Raw genomic sequence first — 23032 nt, 5'->3', positions numbered from 1 at the left:
GCTCAGATCCCTTAATATTCTGTCAGCTGCACGGCCCGGGGGATTATGATGTGTTCTTTAACATGCATCATATTGTGAAATAGAGATGTGGATTTTGACATTTTTGCTGCCCAGTGTTGCCCATTCTTCACACCTGCACTGCCTGTTGCTTGGCTAATGAGATCTAGGTAGCCCAACACCATTATTTTTTTTTTAGCGCTTCCAAATTCTCATTCTGCCTGATCCATGTAACGGTTAAATAGATGGCTTCTATCCAACTTTGATATGTACATTTAGGACCTATTTCCTTTTTTGTGCTCAGTGCATTGAAAATCTCAACCAAATTCTGTGCCTCTTTAACGTTTAAACGACTGCTGCAGGATATGACTGACGGTACCAGTAATAGTCTCATCAGAATCGCCCCCATTTCTCTGTAAATGTCTAGTCCAAGGCTTGAAGTTCCTGTTTGGATTCTTTAAATAATTGAATGATTTGCTGCTTATGACACTTGAATGGGAAATAAGGAAACTTTTGGAACACTAGAGAAATTAAATTCTGTCTGTTTCTGTGTCTCTAGTTCTGAACACAGAGTTGTTCTTTCCCTGCTGGCTGCTTCCTGTTTGGTTCTTATCTACTTCCTGGTCCAAAGACGGTGCTCATTGGTCTCCAAGGTCGCGCTCGCCCTTGGACTTCTGGGTGTCTACAGCTACCGGGCAGCTGTTGGGAATGTCTTGTTTCCCTGGCAACACTCTGGTCAAACTTTGTCCAAGTAAGTCCTGATGGAAGAAGCTCAAAAACGTCACAACTTAATCCAGAATATTAGTTTCATAGTCACATTAACTTTGTTCAGTAATTGTTAAAATAATTCATGTGATTCCTAACCCTTCAGTGTCCAGTGCATGTAGTCTGTGCACCCAATATCTCAACCTGAATAATCCAAAATCCTGTTTAATGTGTGCCTTAAAAGATGTATTATTATTCTTAAAAACTGATACCTCTTTAAATGCTATTCATCTAGTCCTTTAGCACAATCTCTGTTTAATAGCTGTAGTTATCAATGTCCAAAAAGAGAGAAGATCGACAATCTTGCAGCTCCTGAGCGCGGTAATATTTCATTCTGCAGACTAGCTTGGCAGACTTAGCTGATGCTAGCCTCTGTCAGAAAATAATGAGGGTGCAGAGCTGCACACAGTTCTTTGTCTGGTTTTCATGACCTCCCTTCATCTAAATCCAGTACCTCGCCTTCACTAACCTCTCCTGTCCTCCTTGGCAGTCTCACACGAGCTCAGCTAATTAAAAGCTCAACCTCTTACCCTCACCTGTACAAAGACACCTGACTAAAGCCGCACGAGGTCTCTGGCTTCTTTAAAGCATCTCTATGACTGACAAAGTTGACAGGTGACCAAGGACCTTCAGCCTTTTCTTCAGACCTCAACAAGTTGCTCGTTACGGTGTTCCACCACAACAATTTATTTTAGACTCGGCCTGTGCTGTGCCCAGCAAAGTCCGTCATTCAGCGAGACAAACGTCTTGGGTCGTATCCGGCATAGATTTGTGGGAGAGGAGAAACTATATTAGTGAAATTATGACACAATACTGCAGACTTTGTGACAAATATTGTAACGCCCAACTGCTGAATCAGTTTTTTTTTTCTCAACAACTACGTACTCAAATTGATTCATGGTTATTTTGTCCATCTGAGCAGTTCTATTTTTTAAAGTAAGAAAAAATTAGAAATAAAATGTTCACGGCGGAATAATGACCCTTTGTTAAATCAACCCCCCTGGGGTCGGTCCTGTGTTTTATCAGCTAAGCCCCCCCCCCCCCTCTCCTTTGCGCATAAGGCGTAATTGTATTGTTGCGTTTTTCAGAATGGTTCGTCACCATCTTTTCTTTTCTCTTCCCCTCAGACACACTAAGCTCCTTATTGCCTCAAAACAGACAGCAGGCAAATATTAACTTCATTATTCTCGAGGTATTGAGGGGTCACAGATTAAGATCGGAGCTGTAAAATATATAAGTACAGATACATTCACGGTATGTAAAGATAGGTATACAATCCAATATGATGTAGCTCAACATCAAACAGGAGGCTATTTCTGAATGCACCATAGCCAGGTTTTTTGCACTCTGCCCTGCATCCCAGCATTTCTTCCACATGTTCTACCAAACATGCCTTAAGATTTAGGCTTTTAACGTGTCGTCTCGTTGTGTTCATCTGTGTTTGTAACCCATTTTTCCATGTAGTGCTGTTGTGCAAGTTTCCAGTTAAATATATTCATGTACTGTATACGGATCCCACTTAAAAATGGAAATATATTCAAACTTGTCTCAAAACACCTGTGAACCCCTGCTCCAGAGACTCTCTCTCACACACACACACACGCACACTCTTCAGTTGTATTACCCAGGAGGCAATACATGTCATAACCCTGTTCCAAAACCAATCTGTGTTTGTACAATATCTCAGTGGTAACATTTAAGAAATAATTATTCTCAACTGGCTTCAAAGAAAATGTGCCTTTTTTTTTTTTTTTTCTTAATCACACCTCTCTTTCAGAGGGAATGCATTTCATTTAATCTCAAAGATGAGGAACGCTGGATGCTGGCAGCTGACCAGATATTGATCTAGTGGTTTCTTATAATTAGAAGTCCTGTCTGTAACCATTGTTTACTTTCCCCAAGTGGCTTTTCAGCAGTTGCGACTTGGACATACTCCGTCTTATCCCACAGACACCCTGGGAATCAGACAGAGTGGCAAGGCCCTCCTCAATTTCAAAGTTTTCCTCTGGCACTGAAACACTGTTTTGGCTGATTCCCCTGGCCTTAGCCAGAATTAGAATCCAAATTGTTTTTATTGCCATTGTCAGTGAAAAGGATTCAAAAACCTGATGCAGGTGATTGATAAGAGGCCTTATCAAACATGTTAAAGGGAATAGAATGTCTTACCTTTTCTTATTCACTTACCAATGCTTGTTTCCTTGGTAACATGAACTCCAGACAGCTTGGTGAGCTACTCTTTTGTGTCTTTTGCACTGCGGTTTGCATTACAATGTGCAGCAAAGGAGATCATGGTTTCCTTACAAAGCGACGTGAGAGACAAACTCAAGAATCCAAAGTCCTGAACGCAGGTTCAAAGCGGCAACAATCAAAATGCCAAGGTCCGGAAAAAAAACATGCCGCATGAGGGATTGCAGACGTCGTCGAGCAGCCTGTTGTTCCTCTGTAGAAAGATCTTTTATAGGACTTGATTTTGAGCTTAATGACAACCCAGAAGTGGAGAAGCTGTTCCTCTGGTTCGTTTGGTGCAAAGTCCTTTCGGAATAACTGAAGCCATTTTTGGGTGCTGCAGTTCAGGAAATGTTGTGAATGCCTACCAAGTTATTTTTTTCTAACGTGCATTTTTGCAGGCTTTAGTATCACACATTTAAATGCCATCATCTTTCCTTTCTCCATCCTTTTTGTAATGCATAGTTGTGGAATATAGCCAGATTAATCACGCATTAAAATGCAACCACAAGCATGTAGCGACTGACAGCTTCCTTTGTTTTTAAAACAAACACCCAAGACATTGCCAAAAATGAGCTCTGCGCCTCAAACCCATCGCTGTCCTCACATTAAATCAAATTCAAACATGGATTTTCTAGTTTTTCCTTTGCATAAAATATTGATAAACTAAATCTCTGCCAGTGTTAGGGAAATTGTGAATAATGAAGAACCGCGCATTATGGAGCATATCACTCTGCTGGAACAGGTTTCCATCAAGCATGCGGATTAATAATAAATGACCAATACTTGCTCAACTCCTCCAGGTTCAGTTATTATCCTGTAGTGATTTTGCAGATTTGACTGCAGCCTGAGAGGAGGCATGTTTCCAGCGTCAGTTTGGAAGCATTTCCCGGACCTCCTTTGAGTCGGTGTTTAGATATGGTCACCACTGATCAGCAGGCGAACGTGGAAATAAAGGTGTATTGCTAATCATTTCTACATGTTTTCATAAATGCCTGATTTCACTGAAGTAAATTGACAAGTCAGTGTTTCCCTCAATTTAAGTAGTTTTTAGTTCTCTTTATTCCACCTTGTCCATTATGATGTAGAACACAACTTAACACCACCAATGCTTTTCCTTTGATTTCCTCCTTCTGATTAAAAGGGTTAGGGAAATGAAGTCTTACAGTTTGCCTTTCTATGAATAAAAGCATTTGCTGAATGTCTAAAATGGAAATGAGGCTAAGTTTAATTGTCTTCATAATAGAATGCATTTTTATTTTTAAAGTCTGTGTTGGGTCTTTAAGTGCATATGCATTATTGATAGTTGGAAAAATATAGATATATATTTTTGTCCAATAAGCCTTTTAGGAGAAGAGCCATAAGGAAACTCATTCGCCTTCTGAAAGGGAGGTGAATGAGATGCATTCACCTCTCATTTTGCAGCACAGCACAGGCTTTGAACCGCACCAACATTTATTCACTGTTTACATCGTTTGCATTGGTCTAATAGTTACCAGTGGGCCCTCCTGTGTTCTAAAGTTGTCAGCTGTGAGGAGAAAAAAAACAGGCAGCACAATGAAATAGCCAGAAAACGGTCACCTGGCACGATGAATAAGAAGCCTTGGAACCACAGACCTATCACAATGACCGTTTCGATAATCCCTGCTTACATTAAATATTAACTGTGTTTGTTGTTGCATTAAAATAATATAACAGTCATTCATCCAAAAAATACAGATCTGATGTTTTCACAGAATAATGGTGCTACTGAGGTTAGGTTGGAGACCTGCTGCAAGTTACAAGTTATGTAACGGAGTGAAACGTATATCTGCTGCACCGAACACGAAGCACCATTCACACTGTGGTCGCAGAGGCGTCCCTGAAAACACTACCTGCTCACCAGGAGCTACAACGATTCACACAGTCATTGCACAACGATGGAGCAGCCATCGGCATCTTGCTCAAGGACACTTGGACTTGTAGACTGCAGGGACCGGAGATCGAACCACAGACCTTTCAATAAGAGGACGACCTTTCTGCTTCCTGAGCAGCTGTCACATTTTGCTGTTGGGTAGAATCGATTTAAAAAGGACAACAGAAATGTCAGCGCTTCCTCGGACCACAGTGTTAAGCTACAGTATTTATTAGTTACTCCGGGAAGTTGCTGCTGGAAAACATGTCTGCCAATTTCAATAGCCCCTTGTTGCAATTCAACTGCTGTTCACAACATTTGGGTTATTAAATTGCTGAATTGAATCAGCAACTTGTGCAAAAAAGCAAAAAGAGTGTGAGCCATGCGAGTGAGTGTAGCAATGGTATTTTTTTCTGAATTACTTTTCTATTAATTCAAAGAAGACAAACATGAATCGGCGAGTAAATTGCACTGATTCACACATTTATAAACCTTTCCAACTCTCCTGCTAACTTCATTCAACATATTTAAATATTTTACCCAATAACTAATTTAGGTATTAAAAAAAACTGGATTCATGGAAGTCACTTTTAGTTTTTGGCCCCATCAACATGAAACAAAATCTTCTGATTGATCTGTGATCGATACCAATGCATTAGTACACACAGTGCCAGATGCTTACGCCAGACTTGGCAGTAAAAGCCAAGCCAAGAATAAAATAATGTCTTGTGGTCTATAGTTGTGGCGCCTTCATCATTATATTTTAATGTATAGATGATGCACTGTGTAAAAGTGTTGATATGAACAAGCGATAAAATATTTAATATCTGCATCTTCAGCTGAATCCATGTAGGATTCCGTTTAGCAATTATCAGTTTCTTTTTTTTTGTTCATTACCAACATGAGATCACAACATGTTACCAATAAGACCACATTAAAACCCAGCGTTCAAGGCGATAATTCGGTGCTTTGGTACACGTGGGGGTGCAGGGCCTCACACGTCGTCAAGCGTTTCATGCTCAGTGAATCGTTGTTGTGAAAGTTTGCTCGTCATTGTTTTGCTGTGCATTCACAATGAAAGGCCCAAGCAGTACCTGTTTCATTACAAATAAGTTTAACGTACACCCATGAACAGGTCATTATTATTCCAGGTGTATGCGGATATGAAGTTTAAGTCAACAGTGCTGCAGAAAGTCCAGACGTCAGAAACATCGCGACGTTCAGCATTGACTTAAATTGTTGTTAGAGAGGTGGTTATTCAGTGTGGCGTTGTTGTTTCATCGCATATGGGTTTTTTTGTTTTGTCAAACCCAAATGGGTTAATACTGAGTGCTATATTAGCTAATGGCATTATTAATTGTTAAATATTGATGCCACTCAGAATTCACTTAAAAATCTGTGGTAAGGCCCATCCCAGTTCTTTATTCTTTGTGTATAACATCAGTAAATATTATTACCAGCACTCAAATATATGTTGTAATATTCTATTGTATCCTCATCCTTGTGCTTTTGTCCTTGACTAACCTGCATTCCTGTGTGGACCTTGGCACATGCTTTATAATGTTATCTTAAGGAAAAGATGTGTGTTTTGGCCAGAATTTCTGTGTTATAAATCATTATGGTCTCTGGTAATTAATACAACAGGAGTCTCTGATGTCCAGAAGGAAAAGCACAACCTGCCGATTTAGGTTCCTCGTGACCGCGATTGATGACGAAAGAACATGGCACCATTTACAACCGGTAGTTCTTTCTTGACAACGGATCCTTTTGGCATTAGGAGTACTTTAAAACAAAATCCCTTGACCTAAAAAGCAGTAGGAAGAGGATGTCCCATGGTTCTCAAACTGCAGCGATGCAGACAGCACAGCGAACAGTCAAACTGTTTTCTGCCATTTATTATTACCTGCAACAGGAGGATGTTTTCCACTATGTTGTTTGGCTTGTCTGTTGGCAGCGTGACAGAAAATGAGTCTGGAGTCAAAGTCGGGACTTTGTTGATTTTTTTTTTTTATACAAACAATTTGACGTGTTAAAAATGGGTATAAGGGCGCAAAAAACCAATGCCTGCGAAATCATTACCTCCATAGAGGAGGTTATGTCACCAGTGTGATCCAAGATTTTACTCTATTCAGATTAAGAGACGCAATGTATTTATTTTTTCCACATTGAAATTTCTTTTTTTTAACTTTTTGTCTGTCACTGCTACTGCTTGAAAGATATTCATGATGCTTGATGGAAGGTTGGGCGTTGTCCTGAAGACAGAACCTTTGGACTTGGAAGCGAACGTGGATCCAGAGCTGTGCAGCCACTTTGATGCATCTGTCGACTGCATCTGTTTGATGCAGGCCGATGTTGAACAGATGCCACTTTGAACTGGCAAAACACTCTAATCAAAGTGTGCTCATCGAAAATCTCCTGTAGAGGTTGATGACACCTGATGCTCTTTATCAGCCAGTAGAGTTTAACCATTTATCATGGAAATGATAAATGACTGTAGCACACAAAAAAAAACATTATGGTCTTACCTTTACTTATAAATACAATCTATGTGCCGCTCTTTCTGCGCAAAATCATCAATAACTTGTTTATAGAAGTTTTCCTGATTTTCCTTCAGTTTTAATAGTCTGTAATAATACAGACAACAATACGGTCTCGCTGCATAGCATGTAGCACAGTTAGCCGAGTGATTGATCAACGCATGGTGAGGCTCAGCTGGCTGGCCCCACTGCACTTCTTTTCTCAGTATTTGAATGATAAATGTGTAAATGCAGAAATTTTGAGTAAAATATCATCTAAAAAAATGTTAACGTTAAATGGAAAATAACTTTTTTACTACAAATCACTGGATAAATATAACTATTTAATTTATTTTATACATTTTACAGTACTTTGTTTTCTACATTTATTCGGATAGGGTGGCACAGTTGAGTCCGTGTCATGGGTAGCGCTGTTGCCTCACAACAAGATGTGGCTGACTGTCTGTCTGTGTGGCCCTGCGATGCATTGGGGACGCTACTGGGGTGTACCCCACCTCACACCCATAGTCAGCTGTGATAGGCTCCACCCGTGACCCGCAAGTTGGATAAAGTGGCGCAAACGAGGCGGTTGAGGTCGTCTCGTCTACAAGAATGGGTGGATCATCAAGATGGATGAATTCAGATAGATTATATTTTTCTCAAAATTGCAAGAATCCTGAGGGCAGCCATTTTCTGTTGGGATTAAGGTTAGATTTAATTAAAAAAAAAATATTTGATTAAATTAGAATCTGATTCTAACTTTCATGGACAAAGATAAAGAAGTTATCCTCGGGTAATAATTAAATGGCAAATGTCGCAAAGCTTTAAAATGGGATGTAATAAAGAAGCAAACTCTGTCTTTATTAAATGTTGCCAGATGAGGACGTATCAAACAAGGCACGATTATTTTCTTGATATGTAAACGGATGAAAAGTACAAAATGGTACCTGTAGATTTTTGCCCCTGCCCCTCTGTTTTGTGTCTCGTGTCTTGTTTCTTTGCCAATTGAGGGTAGTGATTGTCTCGCCCTTTCAGACAGTCCTTCAAATGAAGTGTTTCCGGATGCAGAGTCAAAACGATGAGGTCAAGACAGTCCCTGCAGACTGATAATGCGTAGTCACAATGTTCAAGATTTTAAGAATCGGATTAATATAGATGCACATGAAGGTGTAATTGATTCTCGTTTTATTTTCACCTGAGCAAACTGAGTATCTGATCCGATTTCAAACAGAAAATCAGCCGCCAACCTGCTGTGTAAGTGAGTGGCCCGACTGCTATCTTCGTTTGCCAGTGTAAATGTCTCATCTTTCCTATTGATGATGCGGCTGGTGTCCCATTTCCCAGATGAACAAAGTGGACCTCTGCCCCTCGTAATCTTCTTTAGGGGCAAGTCAAAAAATGTGTGGGGTATCTTTTCAACTGGGCAAGTCGTTTTTCTGCTGCTTTATATATGGGAAAACATTTTGTGTTATTTTATCAAATCTTTGTGTACTTTACTAACTGTAATTTTATGTGTACTCGTGGTGCCTTTGTCTTATATTGTTTTTAATTTGATTTTATATAATTATTATGAGACACTCACAAAAATGGAAGAAAGCTTAAATTCACCTTAAGTGAGTCAAATCAGCATTTGGCATTCTGTGAGATGAGGATCACATTTGTTTAAAACCTGACTAGAATTCAAAATTATTATATATATTTTATTTTTTTGAAAGGTTGTGTGAAAATGTCTTGTCATGTTTTTAGTACAGGTAAGTGCTTTCGCTCTTCTTTTACCAAATGCTGAAGGGACAAAGGTGAAATCTGATTGGATCGTGACTTTGCATGACATCAAACACCACGGAATATATGCAAATAAAAAAAGAATTAGCAAAACAGTCTTCTTCCCAATCAAAGACATTTTTCAGACTTTAATTGTATGAGGCGATAGAAGGCAAACCTGGAACTCTCTGCTCGATGATGCCGTGCTGTTTCTTGACTGGTGGGCCTCGGTGGAGCTGTGCTCTGCGCTGCGTTCTAATATCGGGTTGATGCACTGCATACTAATAAAAGTACGGTAGCAGAATGAGCAGCAGGAATGCAAATGCTTTTACAAGAATATGAAGTCAAGTAATTATAAGCTCAGTAAATCTGTGGAATCTGTGCTGTTTTGAGCGTTGACATTGTCATTATTTATATCTGCTGCTACTGCTGCACTCATGGTTTTGAATTTACCTTTTAACATTGCTTTTATCAAAATTTCCATTAGGAGAATGTCAATATCCCAAATGCAGTGTGAGCCTGTTTAATTGTTGTATTTGTCTTCGACGAGATTTTGTAGGGACCTCATGCTCCATTGCATTTGAGTTATTGAAATTATGGTTTTAAGTCTGTTGAGTGTTCATGTTCATGTTCAAATGCAGGTGGAGCTGTCAAATAAATGTTAATGAAAAAATATTTTCTTTTCTCATGTCCTCATGAGAAATATCCTTGTGTCCCAAATCCTATATCTGGATATTTACCTGCTGAAATGCAAGGATGGGCTCAGTAACCACAATTACTTGAATATTATAAAGTGGGTTTTTTTTTTTATAAATAAAGAAAATCAATACTGATTACTACAAAGACAAAAGGCTTTCTGTATTCTTTCTCTTTCAGGGGAACAGTGGAGGCACGCTTTGTGTACGTCTTTGTTTTGGGCATCCTCTTCACGGGCACCAAGGATCTCTTGCGCTCCCAGATCATCACTGCAGATGCCAAATTGAAGAGCAGGGGATTATGGGAGATTTACAGCGGCTTGGTTTTGCTGTTTTCGCTGTTGTTCCGGGCTCACAACCTGCCTGTGTTATGCTGCTGCCTGTTGATCCAGACTTTCATGGCTCGGTTCATCTGGAGAAAGCTTCACTATGATGCAGCCCAAACCACCATCATGCATTACTGGTTTGGTCAGGCCTTCTTCTACTTCCAGGTGAGCATCACTAACAGTGGCAATCACATTTCAACTCCCATTTTGTAAAGTCCTGCTGCGTGTTGGAAAGCAGACTCTAATTATTAACTAAAGTCTGTAATGGCATCAGCGGGGATAAAATCAAAACACTCATTTTAAAAAATATTGGCGTGTCCTCTCTTACAGTATAGCCTGAAAATGAGCTTAGAAGTATAAGTCAGCATATCTTCAAAATGATAAAACTTTATTTATATAGCTTCTTTTTTTTTTTTATTAACTCAATCAATGCCATTAATGTATCAACACGTTTTTATTTTAATAATCCAAACATTCACTGCCAACCCTAGCATTGAATTCTGCCTCTCTTCAACGTCCATAATGGTAGGAGCTGTACTTTTTTTTTTCCAATGAAAGAAGAGACTTGAATCCTTCATTTGGTAGTTTCGGTGTTTGCATAGTCAAACAACTGAAAGGAAAAAAAGTGAATGAAACGCTCCAAACACTGACATTGTTTTATCGCAGCCTCCATTTTCTGCTGCTATATTTGTTGTTGATGAAATGTTTGGCGTTTCGCTGTTGCAGCTTTTGAGGCGGATGCATGTGCTATAAGTTGAGGTATATAACTTCACTGTCAGGTGTGGAGGCACATCTAGAATGGGAATACGACTACGTATGAAAGTAACTTAAATGGACAACTTAGGAGTAGACAGTGTTGTTGGCTAGAAAGCCGCACGCGTCTGATTTACAGGCATTTCTGAGCAAAGGATGTGTTAGTGTAGTTTTAAACTACCTCCATGTACATGAAATGACTTGGTTCTTTTCCTGGGGATGTTCGATGATGGTCCTTTTGGTTTCACCTCCATCCAGGACAGATATTTGGTTAGATTGTTAGATAACTCTGAAATTCCATCCATCTTGAGGCATTGATGCTTTGATCCAGACAAGTTCAGTTTCAGCTGATCAGTATGCCCTGGTTTCCAAATTGAGTCATAGCATGAGAGTTTCGGTTTCATAATGTAAATTATTTTATTATTTTTTTGTCAGGAGGTCTGGCTGAATGCTGCTGTTTTCAGTGTCCTGGTTTTATGGCAGCCAAACTCGGAAAAGTACAAGAGCATTATGGGAGATAGTCCAGATAACTTCAGGTGCAGACACAGCTGGTGTCACAGAGTAAAATCACATCACATGATGAATCATCGGTCTCACGGGAGACGTTTGGGCTGTCTCCATCTGATCGCTTGGTGTGACGGATGAGTCAGACACCTCAGTGGGTCGTCTTTGTGTTTGTCACTGTCCCAAAACCAGGTGGTCCGTAGCACAGAGTGTTTGTCTTTCTGAAATGAACCGGTTTGTGCAAATGTTGCCACGTCTGTAGGGGCTCGTCACCCCATGGAGGTGAATTTAGTTTTCATTTAGCCTTCCATTGGGGAAGGGAAAAAAAGCAATCATGAGGAAGTCATCCATCACCGCTGCCAATTGAGGTTTTTTTTTTTAGAGCAGTCACAGTAAATTTTAAATGTAATGTGATACGTCTGATGTTTTTGGGAGTAAGTTCCCTTTAGATTGTGGTCAATAAATCCTAATTGTATTGTAAGCAGTGCAAGTTGCTCTAAAGCAGGAGGTGAAACATCTGAAGAAGAAAACCAGCTTAGAAAAGGTTCATATTTTCACCTCTGCTGAAGACTTATTTGACTTGTTCCGTACAGTAAATCGGTTCCACGATGAAACGCGGCAGAAATAGAATCATAGTCATGCACATGCATGATCCTGTGTGTGTCTAACGAGAGTCCAGCTTCATACAGGAAGCCGTGCATGCTTCTCCGGCCTCAGACTAGAAAATACAAACCGCTGTGAAGCTGCCAGAAGCTCAGACTAATGAAGCTGAAGCAAAGGGCCAGCTCTTTACAGCTCTGAGATGTAAGCCTGTGCCCATGGCAGGCCTAAAATCAACTTTCTTTTCGTTCCTGTAGGGTAATTCCAGCAACATTGCCACCATCGACATTTCAGTCGGCTTCGTTGGGCTTGAAAGCTACGTCGAAGCTCCTGCCGTCCTTTTAACGGCCCTGAGCACTTACGCTGGGCCCCTGCTCTGGACGTGTCACCTCGTGTGCTACCTCAGCTCGGAGACCGACAGGTAAGCGCCAGACAGGATTAACAATTGGTGTTGTGCTTCTCTTGGCTTCAGAGACGCCCATCCACCTGGTGCCGGTTGTCAGAATGGGTGTAACAATGAGAATAGAATGAGAGCAGAGAGCCATGAGTAATGTTAGAGCAAAAAACAAATCCCAAAAAACCAAACACTTTCATTTATCGGTAAAGTTTGAAGTGGCATCCAGTTTCCAATCCACACCTGGAAGATGACAGCTGCCAGTGGGAGGGTTGTTTGAACTCATCTGATTGAGTTCTAGGGGTCTGTCAGATGGAATGCTGGGAACCAGGGGTAGAATTTAAATTAAAGCGAGCTACCGGTACTCACATCTACGTTGGTTTCAACCTTCTTCGCTGTCGTTATCACTATCCCGGTTACCTTTGGATCTTTGTTTTGTCTTTGAGCTCGTTCATTCGGAATCTCCTCTGTGGGAGGGACGGCACAGACGCACAGGAATCACACTCTTAATTGGTTTTCTCATCACAATGACGAGACCTGCTTGCAGGGTTATGAGAGATGCATGTAAATAGCCTAACCTGTGTGGGATCGCAACCTGAGAGACACTAGTAGCTGGGTTGCCGTGTGTGTGTGTGTGTGTGGGGCTGCTGCCAATACTGTCAGCTCCCCCTCAGCGTGAGGCCTCAGCACACGCTGAGTGATGAGGTCTGCGGCTGGACAACAGCTGCCCTGCTGATGGAGCCAAAACCTAAAATGCTCTTTTAATGGAGACAAAGGTTGGTGTTTGTGTAAAACAAGTTGTTGTTTTTTTACCTTGCCAGAGGCAAACAAGCAGTGATTTATCTAAGGCTCCAGCCTTGTGAAGAAAAGTCATTGATCACGTAAAAAAAAATAATAATAATTTCGTTAGCACAAAGGTCGCAACAAATTTAGACTGCAGAGGGTGTCGGTACCCATGCATGATTTATGCCCTTAATAATCTTTGTCCTCACATTTGATTGCGATGTGTTTAATATTTCAGTAGTCCGGATATTCTCTGGATTAAAGTTTCTGCTCTTCATAACATTTTGTGTGCTGCTCATGGCAGAGAAAAGGGAAGACGACGTGGATCCGTTGCTCAATCCAACATTTGGATCCTCAGCTCCCAGCGGACCTGCCATGATTTTTAATTCATGTTTTAAAAAAAAATAGAGGAGATGATGAAGGGGTTAAAAATGATAAGTAAAGGGAGCTAGGCAAAGTTAAGAATATATGAGGAGAGTGGTTTGACCCTCTTTACCTCTGTTGGTCTTCCCATGGCTTTCAAACTGAATTCTGCAGTGAGCAGTGCGGCCTCTAGAGGTCGCTGTGGGACTCTAGCCTTTGCTCACTGACGTCCCCTGAAGTTGCATCCCATGACTATCTTTCTGTTATCATTCATCGTGTGGTGTTTTCCGCAGAAGCTTCTCCGGCACTCGAGCCTCGTGACGGACGATCCTTTTAAAGGGCTTCGTTCGCAGCAGGCCATTTAGAGTTCACTCTGCTCCATCAGCAGCTCCACCAACAAGATGAGTGCTGGAAAATGGACTCTGATCAATACCTCGCTCGACACACCCGCTTTCTGCTCAAAGCAAACTCTTGTTTCATTGTTTTAATGTTCTTAATTTCTCTGACCCTTCCAGACCGGCCAATCACAGGAACTCAGCGCTGCTTCGTTTTCGTCGTTGAAGCCTTTAGAAATAGGCTGAACTTTTTCTCGCCGTGTTGATAGTCAAGAAGCTGCGTTGGCTGAGGGATAAATGTTCCTGTGTATGTGTTAAGGTGTATTTCCAGTGTTGGGGTCTCCCTCAGCAGATGCTTTATACGTATAAATCTACATTTTACAGTGTGCTCTTCTGAAAACCGTTAGTCGAACCTTCACCGCTGAATTTCCAACTTGTTCCTGAAATGTTTTATTAAACGCTAAACTTTACAAATACTCCCTTCATTGATTGCACACCTCTGAACGGAATAAAAGAACCGATGAGTGTTATGGAAACCTCTAACACTAATCACCTACCAGATAAATGGCATCAAGGTAACGTTGTGCTACGCTTCCTCAGCACCTAATGTATTTATAAAGCTGTGAATTAGAGAAGCTGCCATAGATGTCACACATCCCCGCTGAGAGAATTAAGTCGCTGGCAGGATTTTTTGCAGACTGGCTGCATATCCTGGTAGCCAACAGGAGAGGTTGCATTTGGCTGTTTTAGTAGGTCTTTAAGGTAAGGTACAGAAATAAACTTAAGCTCCATTAAAAATGTTCGAGGTTTTGCCAATAATTAGTCTCTACTCTGATTGGCGGTGCTGGCTAGAAATTTATTTTTTCCGTAAACCAAGGGTCATTTCATAAAGTTTAGACTACCTCCAAGTCAAGAAGGTATTATACAGAAGTTTATTTCTCTTCATCTTAAGACAAGACCGCTTTGACAAAGACCGCCATAAGAGCCTTACATGCAATCAGGCAAAGTCCAAGTTTTAACCCCTTCCCTGGTTTTAGCCAGGGAGGACAGGTGGTGTGAGAGAGAGGAGTTAAAGAAGACATTTTTATCAAACTGGAGAAACCATCCCTGAACCGAGGAGGAGGATTAAGGCACCATATATCAGCAATACACAATGCAGTATATCCCCAAAATACACAGCCCCCAACCACACCTAGGTGCGAGCATAAGCATTCATAAAGGAAATGCTAATTCCCGTGGGGAGTCTGATTGCCTTGGTGGTTTCGGTCCCTTCTTTGTTTCTTTGCTTTCTGCTCCAACAGGAGTATATAAACTCTCGCCGAGTCTCTCAGAACTGAAGAAGCCTCTTGGATGAGAGGCGAAACGTCTTTGATCTAACTTGAACAAGTCGTTAATTCTTCCTTTTTGCCCTTTGTGATTTACCATGACCTGGATGACTTAGAACTTACACAGACATCCCAGCTTTAACATATTACCTGGCTCATGTCTGGATATATAAAAAAAAAAAGGTTAAAATCATCCACTCAAGTCCAGTAATGCCTCGGCAGAGTACGTCCTGTGTATTGAACAGGAGCAGCGCTGTCAGATCCGAATCATCAGCATCTATCTTGAAATAGTTACCGGTAATTCCTTCCTTTCTTTTCACTGGGGTTGAGTCTTCTATTTATTACAGCGTAACTATACACTAGATCATTTAGATATATTATTTGAGAACTTGATTTACAGTTTGCTTTATAAATCTAAAAGTAAACTTTTCTCTCAGGCCAGAGTCTCTCTTCATCAAGCTGCCCCCAGTCGTGTCACTCATCATAAAATAATAGTAATAATGTTAAACCTAACTTTTATAATATAGTACTTGTCATACAAGAACTGCACACAAGTGTAGTTTTAAAGTTTGTAACATGCAACATTCTGACTTCCTGAGTGCCACAGTCATGAATTACTGCATTATTGATGATTCATCAAATTTTGAGGCGCTCTTCATAGAAATCCACACAATGTGTGTTTTTTAGGTGCACTCTGATTAATATTCCACCTCCATGCTGGGCTCCTTCCCATGCCTCCTACTCCTTCCCATCCTTCCTACTCCTTCCCAAGCCTCCTACTCCTCCCCAAGCCTCCTACTCCTTCCCATGCCTCCTACTCCTTCCCAAGCCTCCTACTCCTTCCCATCCTTCCTACTCCTTCCCATGCATCCTACTCCTTCCCAAGCCTCCTACTCCTTCCCAAGCCTCCTACTCCTTCCCATGCTTCCTACTCATTCCCAAGCCTCCTACTCCTTCCCATGCTTCCTACTCCTTCCCATGCTTCCTACTCATTCCCAAGCCTCCTACTCATTCCCATCCTTCCGACCCCTTCCCATGCATCCTGCTCCTTTCCAAGCCTCCTACTCCTTCCCATCCTTTCTACTCCTTCCCATGCCTCCTACTCCTTCCCATGCCGCCTACTCCTTCCCATGCTTCCTACTCATTCCCATCCTTCCGACCCCTTCCCATGCATCCTACTCCTTCCCATGCTTCCTACTCCTTCCCATGCTTCCTACTCCTTACCATGCTTCCTACTCCTTCCCATGCCTCCTACTCCTTCCCATGTTTCCTACTCCTCTTGTTTTGGGACAGGGCTGGAGTTTCCTCCACCTCAGCTGGGACTCTGTTTGATTGAACATCCTTGTGCTTCTATACATATGTTTCACAGTCCAGTGTACATTTACACAAGTTTTCATGTATCCGCGTTTTAAATCATCATCTCCTAATCCCTCCCATTAGGGGGGGTTAGAGTCGTTAACGTCTTTATCCGAATTTGCTAGCCATCCACATTGTTATGAGGAGAGAAGTGGATCAGACGCTTCTCCCGGGTACATGTGTAAGGTAAAACCTCCAGAATGTGAAAATGCAGCCTCCACTTTGAATCAGCCATCAATCTGCAGTCTCATAAAACACGAGGCATCTTAGGATGACTTTGATTTCACATAGAAACTTTTGCTTTGCTGCTCCACACCGCGTCTTTCCTGCTTTTCAATGCAGACTCCACACACACTTTGCTCTCTGCAGGTCTTTCCTCGCTTCTAATGAATCCTTTGTTCTGTTCAGGAGTCCGGTTGCAGTCGGCCACGGCTGCTATTGTTTGGCCCTGCTGAGGTCGGTGCCGGCTGCAGCCTATATCGTCCTGGTGACTGTCCTGCGGTACCATCTCTTCATATGGAGCGTCTTCTCCCCCAAACTGCTGTACGAGTCCATGCACCTGCTGCTGACTGCAGGAGTGTGTCTCTTCTTCAACACAATGGACCAGAGCCACAGCAAGTCGTAGGAAGCCCGAGACGCCACGCCTTCCTTCGGGGGACTCCTTCACGCTAAAGGTCGGACACGGTGTCCTCAGTCTGAGACGGACTGGTGCACACCAGAGTGCGTACCCTCACATCTACCAACAATACGTGATTAGCTGCTTCAGAAAGGCTCTTCTTCCGGACAGAACGCTGAGATTCACTTATGATGTATTTTTGAGCACTCTATTTAAATATTTCATTCTTTCTGAGGGGAACCTATTTGTCGGGAACATTTTTATTTTCCTCTGAACAGATGGCCTTGGGGACAGATCTAGCGTAAGCTGCAACAGTGATGTTTGTTGGGGGATTTTTTGCGACATGAATAATTCCATCACTTTGACATTACATGGTGAAACATGGTGATGTGGGTAGTGTGAATATGAAGTCCCAACTTTGGCAAGGGAATGTTTCCGTTACTCAAAGTCTGGGCAAAGTTTTCCTAAAAAGAATTCTGTTGTGTCACAGTAAAGACAATACGGGTGTTGAAATTAAGTGTTGGGTGAATTCCATTTAGCTCCACAGATTCAGGATGCTTTTCATTAAGCTAACGAGTCTCCTGGCTTCTCTGACTCATGTCTATTCGTCGCTGCTGAGAGACAGAGAGAGAGACAGACGCTGCCAAATGTGAAAGTCTCGATGCCTCGGTCGTAAGCGACCTTGATTACATGCAACGCGCTGCGCAGGTTTATCCTCCATGAAGACTTTTGATCACCTCTGCAAAGTAAACATCTGTGAAGCTCCAGATTAATCCTGTATTTGTCTCCTCGAAATGCATGCAGGGCAATAATGAGCTCAGAAAACAGGAGCTGTGTGAGTCTCCTCCCTGTAATAAATTAAACTTCCACCAGTCAATAACTTCTCTAATAAGTAACATTTGGGCTTTTCCTCGCTGTGACAGGTCAAACTTTCTGCTGTTAAAATAGCTGTAGATTTCTAGTTGAGTTATCTGCCCAACATTTCTGTCAGAAGAGATCTGGACAGGGACCATGAGTGGGAAAACGCGTCCAATACGCTGCTTAGCCGTTACGTTCTCTCTTCACCGGGAACGTTTTGGACAAAACGCTCCATATATCTCACTGATATTATTATTATTCATCCCAAAAAAAAGCACCAGAAATGTCACGTATTTTATGGTTTGTTCTTAGGGTTATATTCTCCGTTTCCAACTTAGAGTCTGTTAATTCAGCCGAGCATTCAATGTCTTGTAGAGACTTTCTCCTGCATGTAATGTCAGAGTTCTGCAGCTCATCAAGAACACCAGACACGCTGTTCCTTTTTTTTTATTCAACTGATTTTATTTCAGTGCATTCTCAGCTCTGGGTTTGTTCGTTACGACGTCTCTGAGGCTAGCGTGTTGGAAATGTGATAAGACGCAGACCAACGTTAAAATACTCCCGTGCATTCTATGGTATATTCAGCTTCCTACTGAGGCGGGATATGAAAAGATGAGCACACGTTCAGTTCTGTTGTCCCATCGTCTCTATTTTTAAAACAAGAGGAACACAATCCTTGTGTTTGGATGTTGGTAAATGTATTCTATAGGAGCAGGAGTCCCTTTACTTTCTCCTTTTTCAGCTCCTGCACAGTTCGGATGCAGGAGTGCTATAATAATCTTGGCGTGGCAGCCCTCTGCAGACTTGAACTTCACTAACTTCGCACTCCATCTTTTCCTTCGTTATTCTGAAACCCCCCCCCCCCAAAGTAAAGCTGGCTGTCATCCAAGCTAATAAGAGTATGGAACCCAAAGAGCAAACCAGCTCACTGCTCCAGTCCTTATGGGACACCCTTTATATTATAGGAGCTCACTGATTGATTGGACTTCATTACGAAAGTAAAATCACAAAAGGTTTCCTTAAACGTCCACTGTGTCCTGAAGTCAGGTTCGTTCGTTTTAATGTCTGTCCTAAAAATGTCCTCGTCTCCAGCAGTGCGGCGCTGTAGTGTTTTATTACAGCGGCTCATATCGGAGGCAGGGCTTTTCCTTCCAGCCGTTTCTGCCGACTCGGGAGTTTCACGATGTCGATGAACAGCTCCGACGTCCTGATTATAGCCTGACGCTTTTTGCATCATTACTCTTTCTAAGATTTGTCCAGAAAAAGAGCAATTTGAAAGATTCTGTGTCAAAGCTCGACAGTGTGCATCTTCTCACCTCGGGGCATGAAAGAGAGTTGTGTGTATAAGTTCCGCCCCAACACTTGTCACTCACTTTGATGAGCTGTCAGCGGTGAACCAGCGCCTCGCCCCAGGCTGCCAGAGGCAAGGGAGATGCAGACGCCAAGCCAGAGAAGGAAAAAGCAGTGTATTTAGTTTTATGTCTAGTGTCTCTCTGAATCCTTTATATATATATATAAATCCAAGTCAACCTTCACACTTTGTTTAGCTGCTGTGGTGACTCACGTCGACAGGAAACACAGCAACAAAACCAAAATGAACATAATTTCAGCATTAGAAATTAGAAAGACTCGTCTGACAAATGAGAGGATTTACATTTGAATGCAGTGTTTCAGTGAGATGGATCCCTGCAGGCGAGCCGGTCAGCCTCGGGGACTGCCTTCTCTTCTCTTCACTACACACATCCCCAAAGCAGCCAACTTCATATGATGCTCCATGTTTGCTGTTGTTTTTGCGGGCCGGGAGGGAGGGACTTCCCCTCCTACTCGGTACAATCGGCCAGCGCCCCTTTCAACCACGTGATTCTGCTCAGAACGTTCGGTTCTGAGAGTGATGGCAGAACCAAAACAAGTGATAAATGCAACACTGCTGCGACTTTCAGCTCCCCGATCAAACCGAGTCCGCTTGGTCGGGTGTGAAAACGACCTCAGTGTCTGGATAACAGAGGTTTATGAGCCGGATAATAATCTGCATCCCTCTTCATTATTCTGTCAGTGTTGGCTATGCTTCACTGGATTTGTGTCGATGCCATCAAAACTAGTTGCAAACTGATGTCTAATGAAACGGCTGCATGATATCCCACTAAAACCTGATGGGTCCTGTTGTCCAACTGTTTGGTTTCTCCTCAAATTATAATTTCTAAAGGCCACTTAGAATCAAACAGTCAATTTTTTTCATCCGAACATGGATTTTGGCTTCTGTTGGTGTCGCTTCCTGTAATGTTGAAAGATCATTTGTGTTTGGGCTAAAATGAAAACTTGCAACACGGCTTCAGCTGCGTGAAGTTTGAGAAACTCTTTCCGTACTTTGGGACATCAGGTTTGATCGTATCTTTTATGGCGGTAATTTATCGTGATGCTGGCAGAGGATTTGCTTCCGGAAGCCAGCGAGATGATTTGTTCTCCTTTGGCTTTATGGGATTCTAGAAGGGGTGTTTTTCTGTTGGGTTTTTTTTTTCCCCCCATTTTGTCCATGCCCACTTTAGATCTAACTCTAACCTTTCATATAATGTCTCTGTAGACAGGTGATGTTTGTTTCTGTATGCACAGTCGATCTATGAGTTAACACCAAGACAGAAGAACAGGTAGTCGTGTCTGGATCTCAGACGCTGCAGGTTTTCTTTACCCTAAATCTGATGGTTCTGAGTACTGGGTTATTTTGTTGTTGTTGTTTTTTTGCATCTTTCTTGATAAATCCACCTCGTGTGACGGTGCGGTGGACATGTCGTCTTTATGTAGTCATGAATGTAGACTGATTTGCTGCCATCGTGATGTTATAGAGTTACATCAGCCTTCGTTGGTTTTGTGTTTCCATTGAATGTGTGCTTCCTGTCAATGACATGTACCCTTTAATTATGCTGCCGTCCGCCTGCTTGTTCCTGCCTGATATTGTTGGTTCCTATGCAGGTCATTGGTTGTGTGTTGTTTTTTTTATTTAATATTCTGAGTTCTGGTCTGAAATGTTGGAAAATGACGGATTACTTTTTACCTCCAAATCATTTTCTAATCAAGTCTCTCGCTAGCATTATTTATGTTCAGAATAATGAAATAAATAATTTATTCTCTCCTTACTGTGTGACTCAGCTGATATTCTGATTTTCAGGCTCAGCCCTCCTGTAATATCGGTGAATAGCTGTTTCAGCTCCTCGGCGCCCGTCTGCCTGGGGACTTGTCCTGTCCCAGAGGATGAGTGGTCCGGGTTTCCTGCACCACTGAAACTAGACAAGAACACATCTGTGAAATTGCGCCTTGCCCATCGCCACATATGGTGTAATGGTAGGAGGATTTAATTTAGCTGATCCCTCGATCTGCAAATAATTAATTTTTGCCTCTGGGAGCCGGACTTGCCCTTCCAATGCCTTCATTAAAGCAGCCACACATTTGGTGCCGTGCTCACTGCTGAGCGGAAGACCCGTCGAGTGATGATGTGCTTAAGATGGATTATTGCTGTGAAATCATTAATGATGTCAACAAAAAGTTCAATTACTTTTTAGAGGAAGCCATGAATGGCAGACGTTGAAGGTGTTTTTACGACTTTAGTATTTTTCTTTTGTGCATTTTACCATTTCCCTCTTGTTTTCTTCATGCTCATGCAGATCCTTGAGAAGGTTCTATACAGCAGCATTTGTGTTTTACTGCCCGGTACATGAAATTCATCCTGCAGGCTCTGTGGCGTTTTGTTCTTAAATTATTGGGCCATACTTTTACATGGAGCGCGAGCGCCCTTCTTCCCATTCACATCCTCCAGCACGTCCGAGGTGCTCGCAGATTACGGGGGCAACTTTGTCCAGTGCTGCATGCTCTGGGTTCTGACCCATGGCATCCTCCTGGGTTCTCTGCAAAGCTGCAGCACGTGTTTCACAAACCGGACATGCCTCGCTCTCTGCAGTCATGTCTGGATGAAACTCTGCCTTCTCTGGCATCTGACAGTTTGCCAGCGCTAAGACATCCAAAATGAAATCCCAGTGGACTCGTGAACTCATCACATGAGTTTATCTTGCAGAACAAAAGAGGATGTGGTTAGCAGTCAGCAGATCCAAGACTTTATTCGACTAACTGAGCCCAGAAGGCCTCTTATCTCACCTCGGCGGATGGTTTGGTGTTCCATCATGTCTGACATAGATGTCCTGTTGATCCCTCAACGGAGCAGCTTGGCGCAGCATTAAGAGACTAGAGTGGATCAAGAGAAGCCATGATCTGACCGGAACGTTGTACCTGGAATAGAATGTGTTCCGTCTGGAACAGGAGTCTGATTTCAGTGCTGTCGCTGTGAATTCACAGCTGGACTAACTTTCTTTGGCTCGATGGATAAAGGGCTGTGGCTGTCTCTTTATCTTTCTTTTGTGCACATCCCATTGTCTCTCGAGCAGCAGATGTGAGACAAACACATTTTGGTTTTGTAGCAGAGCAGATCAGCTCCAGTCTTCTCTCCTGCATCCTAAATCCATCTCAAAGCTCCGCTGACTCGCAAATCATGTTATGAATTTTCAAACCCACGGTGTTGAAGCTTTGATGTTAGAACTTTATCCACGGTGAGCTTGCTTAAAACTTGCTGCTTTCCTCAGTGGGGCTGCGTACGGTGAATAGATGGTGTGATGTGGTTCCCTTCAGCTCAGTGTTCTGGTTTTTTTTTTAACCAGAACCTTACTGGTTGTTCCGTCTTAAAGTTCTCACCCACCCAGAGCCCAATGGCACTCACAGGTGAAACAAATGGGTTTGGGTTATACATTCACTGTTTGTGGCAGTAAACATTTTGAGGAGCGTGTCAGTTTGCACATTCTTACTTTTCTCTCGGGTGCAGAAAATGCTCACCGAGCCTGCTCATCCATCAGAAACCCCCAAGCTTCTAATTACAGGTGCGGAGCAGCTGGGGAGCAAAGCTGAAGTCACGCCTTTTGGGTTGGAGCG

General features: G+C 42.3%; 1 protein-coding gene across 1 annotated transcript in view; it reads left to right on the top strand.

Annotated features, from left to right (window-relative positions):
• pigg (phosphatidylinositol glycan anchor biosynthesis class G (EMM blood group)) overlaps window positions 1-17349 on the top strand; it is a 45949-nt gene extending 28600 nt beyond the window's left edge. The window contains exons 10-13 of the mRNA XM_068740374.1: window positions 557-748; window positions 10036-10345; window positions 12295-12458; window positions 17002-17349. Of these exons, the coding sequence (XP_068596475.1) occupies window positions 557-748; window positions 10036-10345; window positions 12295-12458; window positions 17002-17218 (883 nt within the window). The 3' untranslated portion in view covers window positions 17219-17349. The remainder of the gene's footprint in view (window positions 1-556; window positions 749-10035; window positions 10346-12294; window positions 12459-17001) is intronic.
• The last annotated feature ends 5683 nt before the right edge of the window (window positions 17350-23032 follow it).

Source organism: Brachionichthys hirsutus, chromosome 6 (genome assembly GCF_040956055.1).
Source record: "Brachionichthys hirsutus isolate HB-005 chromosome 6, CSIRO-AGI_Bhir_v1, whole genome shotgun sequence".
Lineage (NCBI taxonomy): Eukaryota > Metazoa > Chordata > Actinopteri > Lophiiformes > Brachionichthyidae > Brachionichthys > Brachionichthys hirsutus.
The sequence above is the reverse complement of the archived record's forward strand: the minus strand, read 5'-3'. Positions and strand labels throughout refer to the sequence as shown.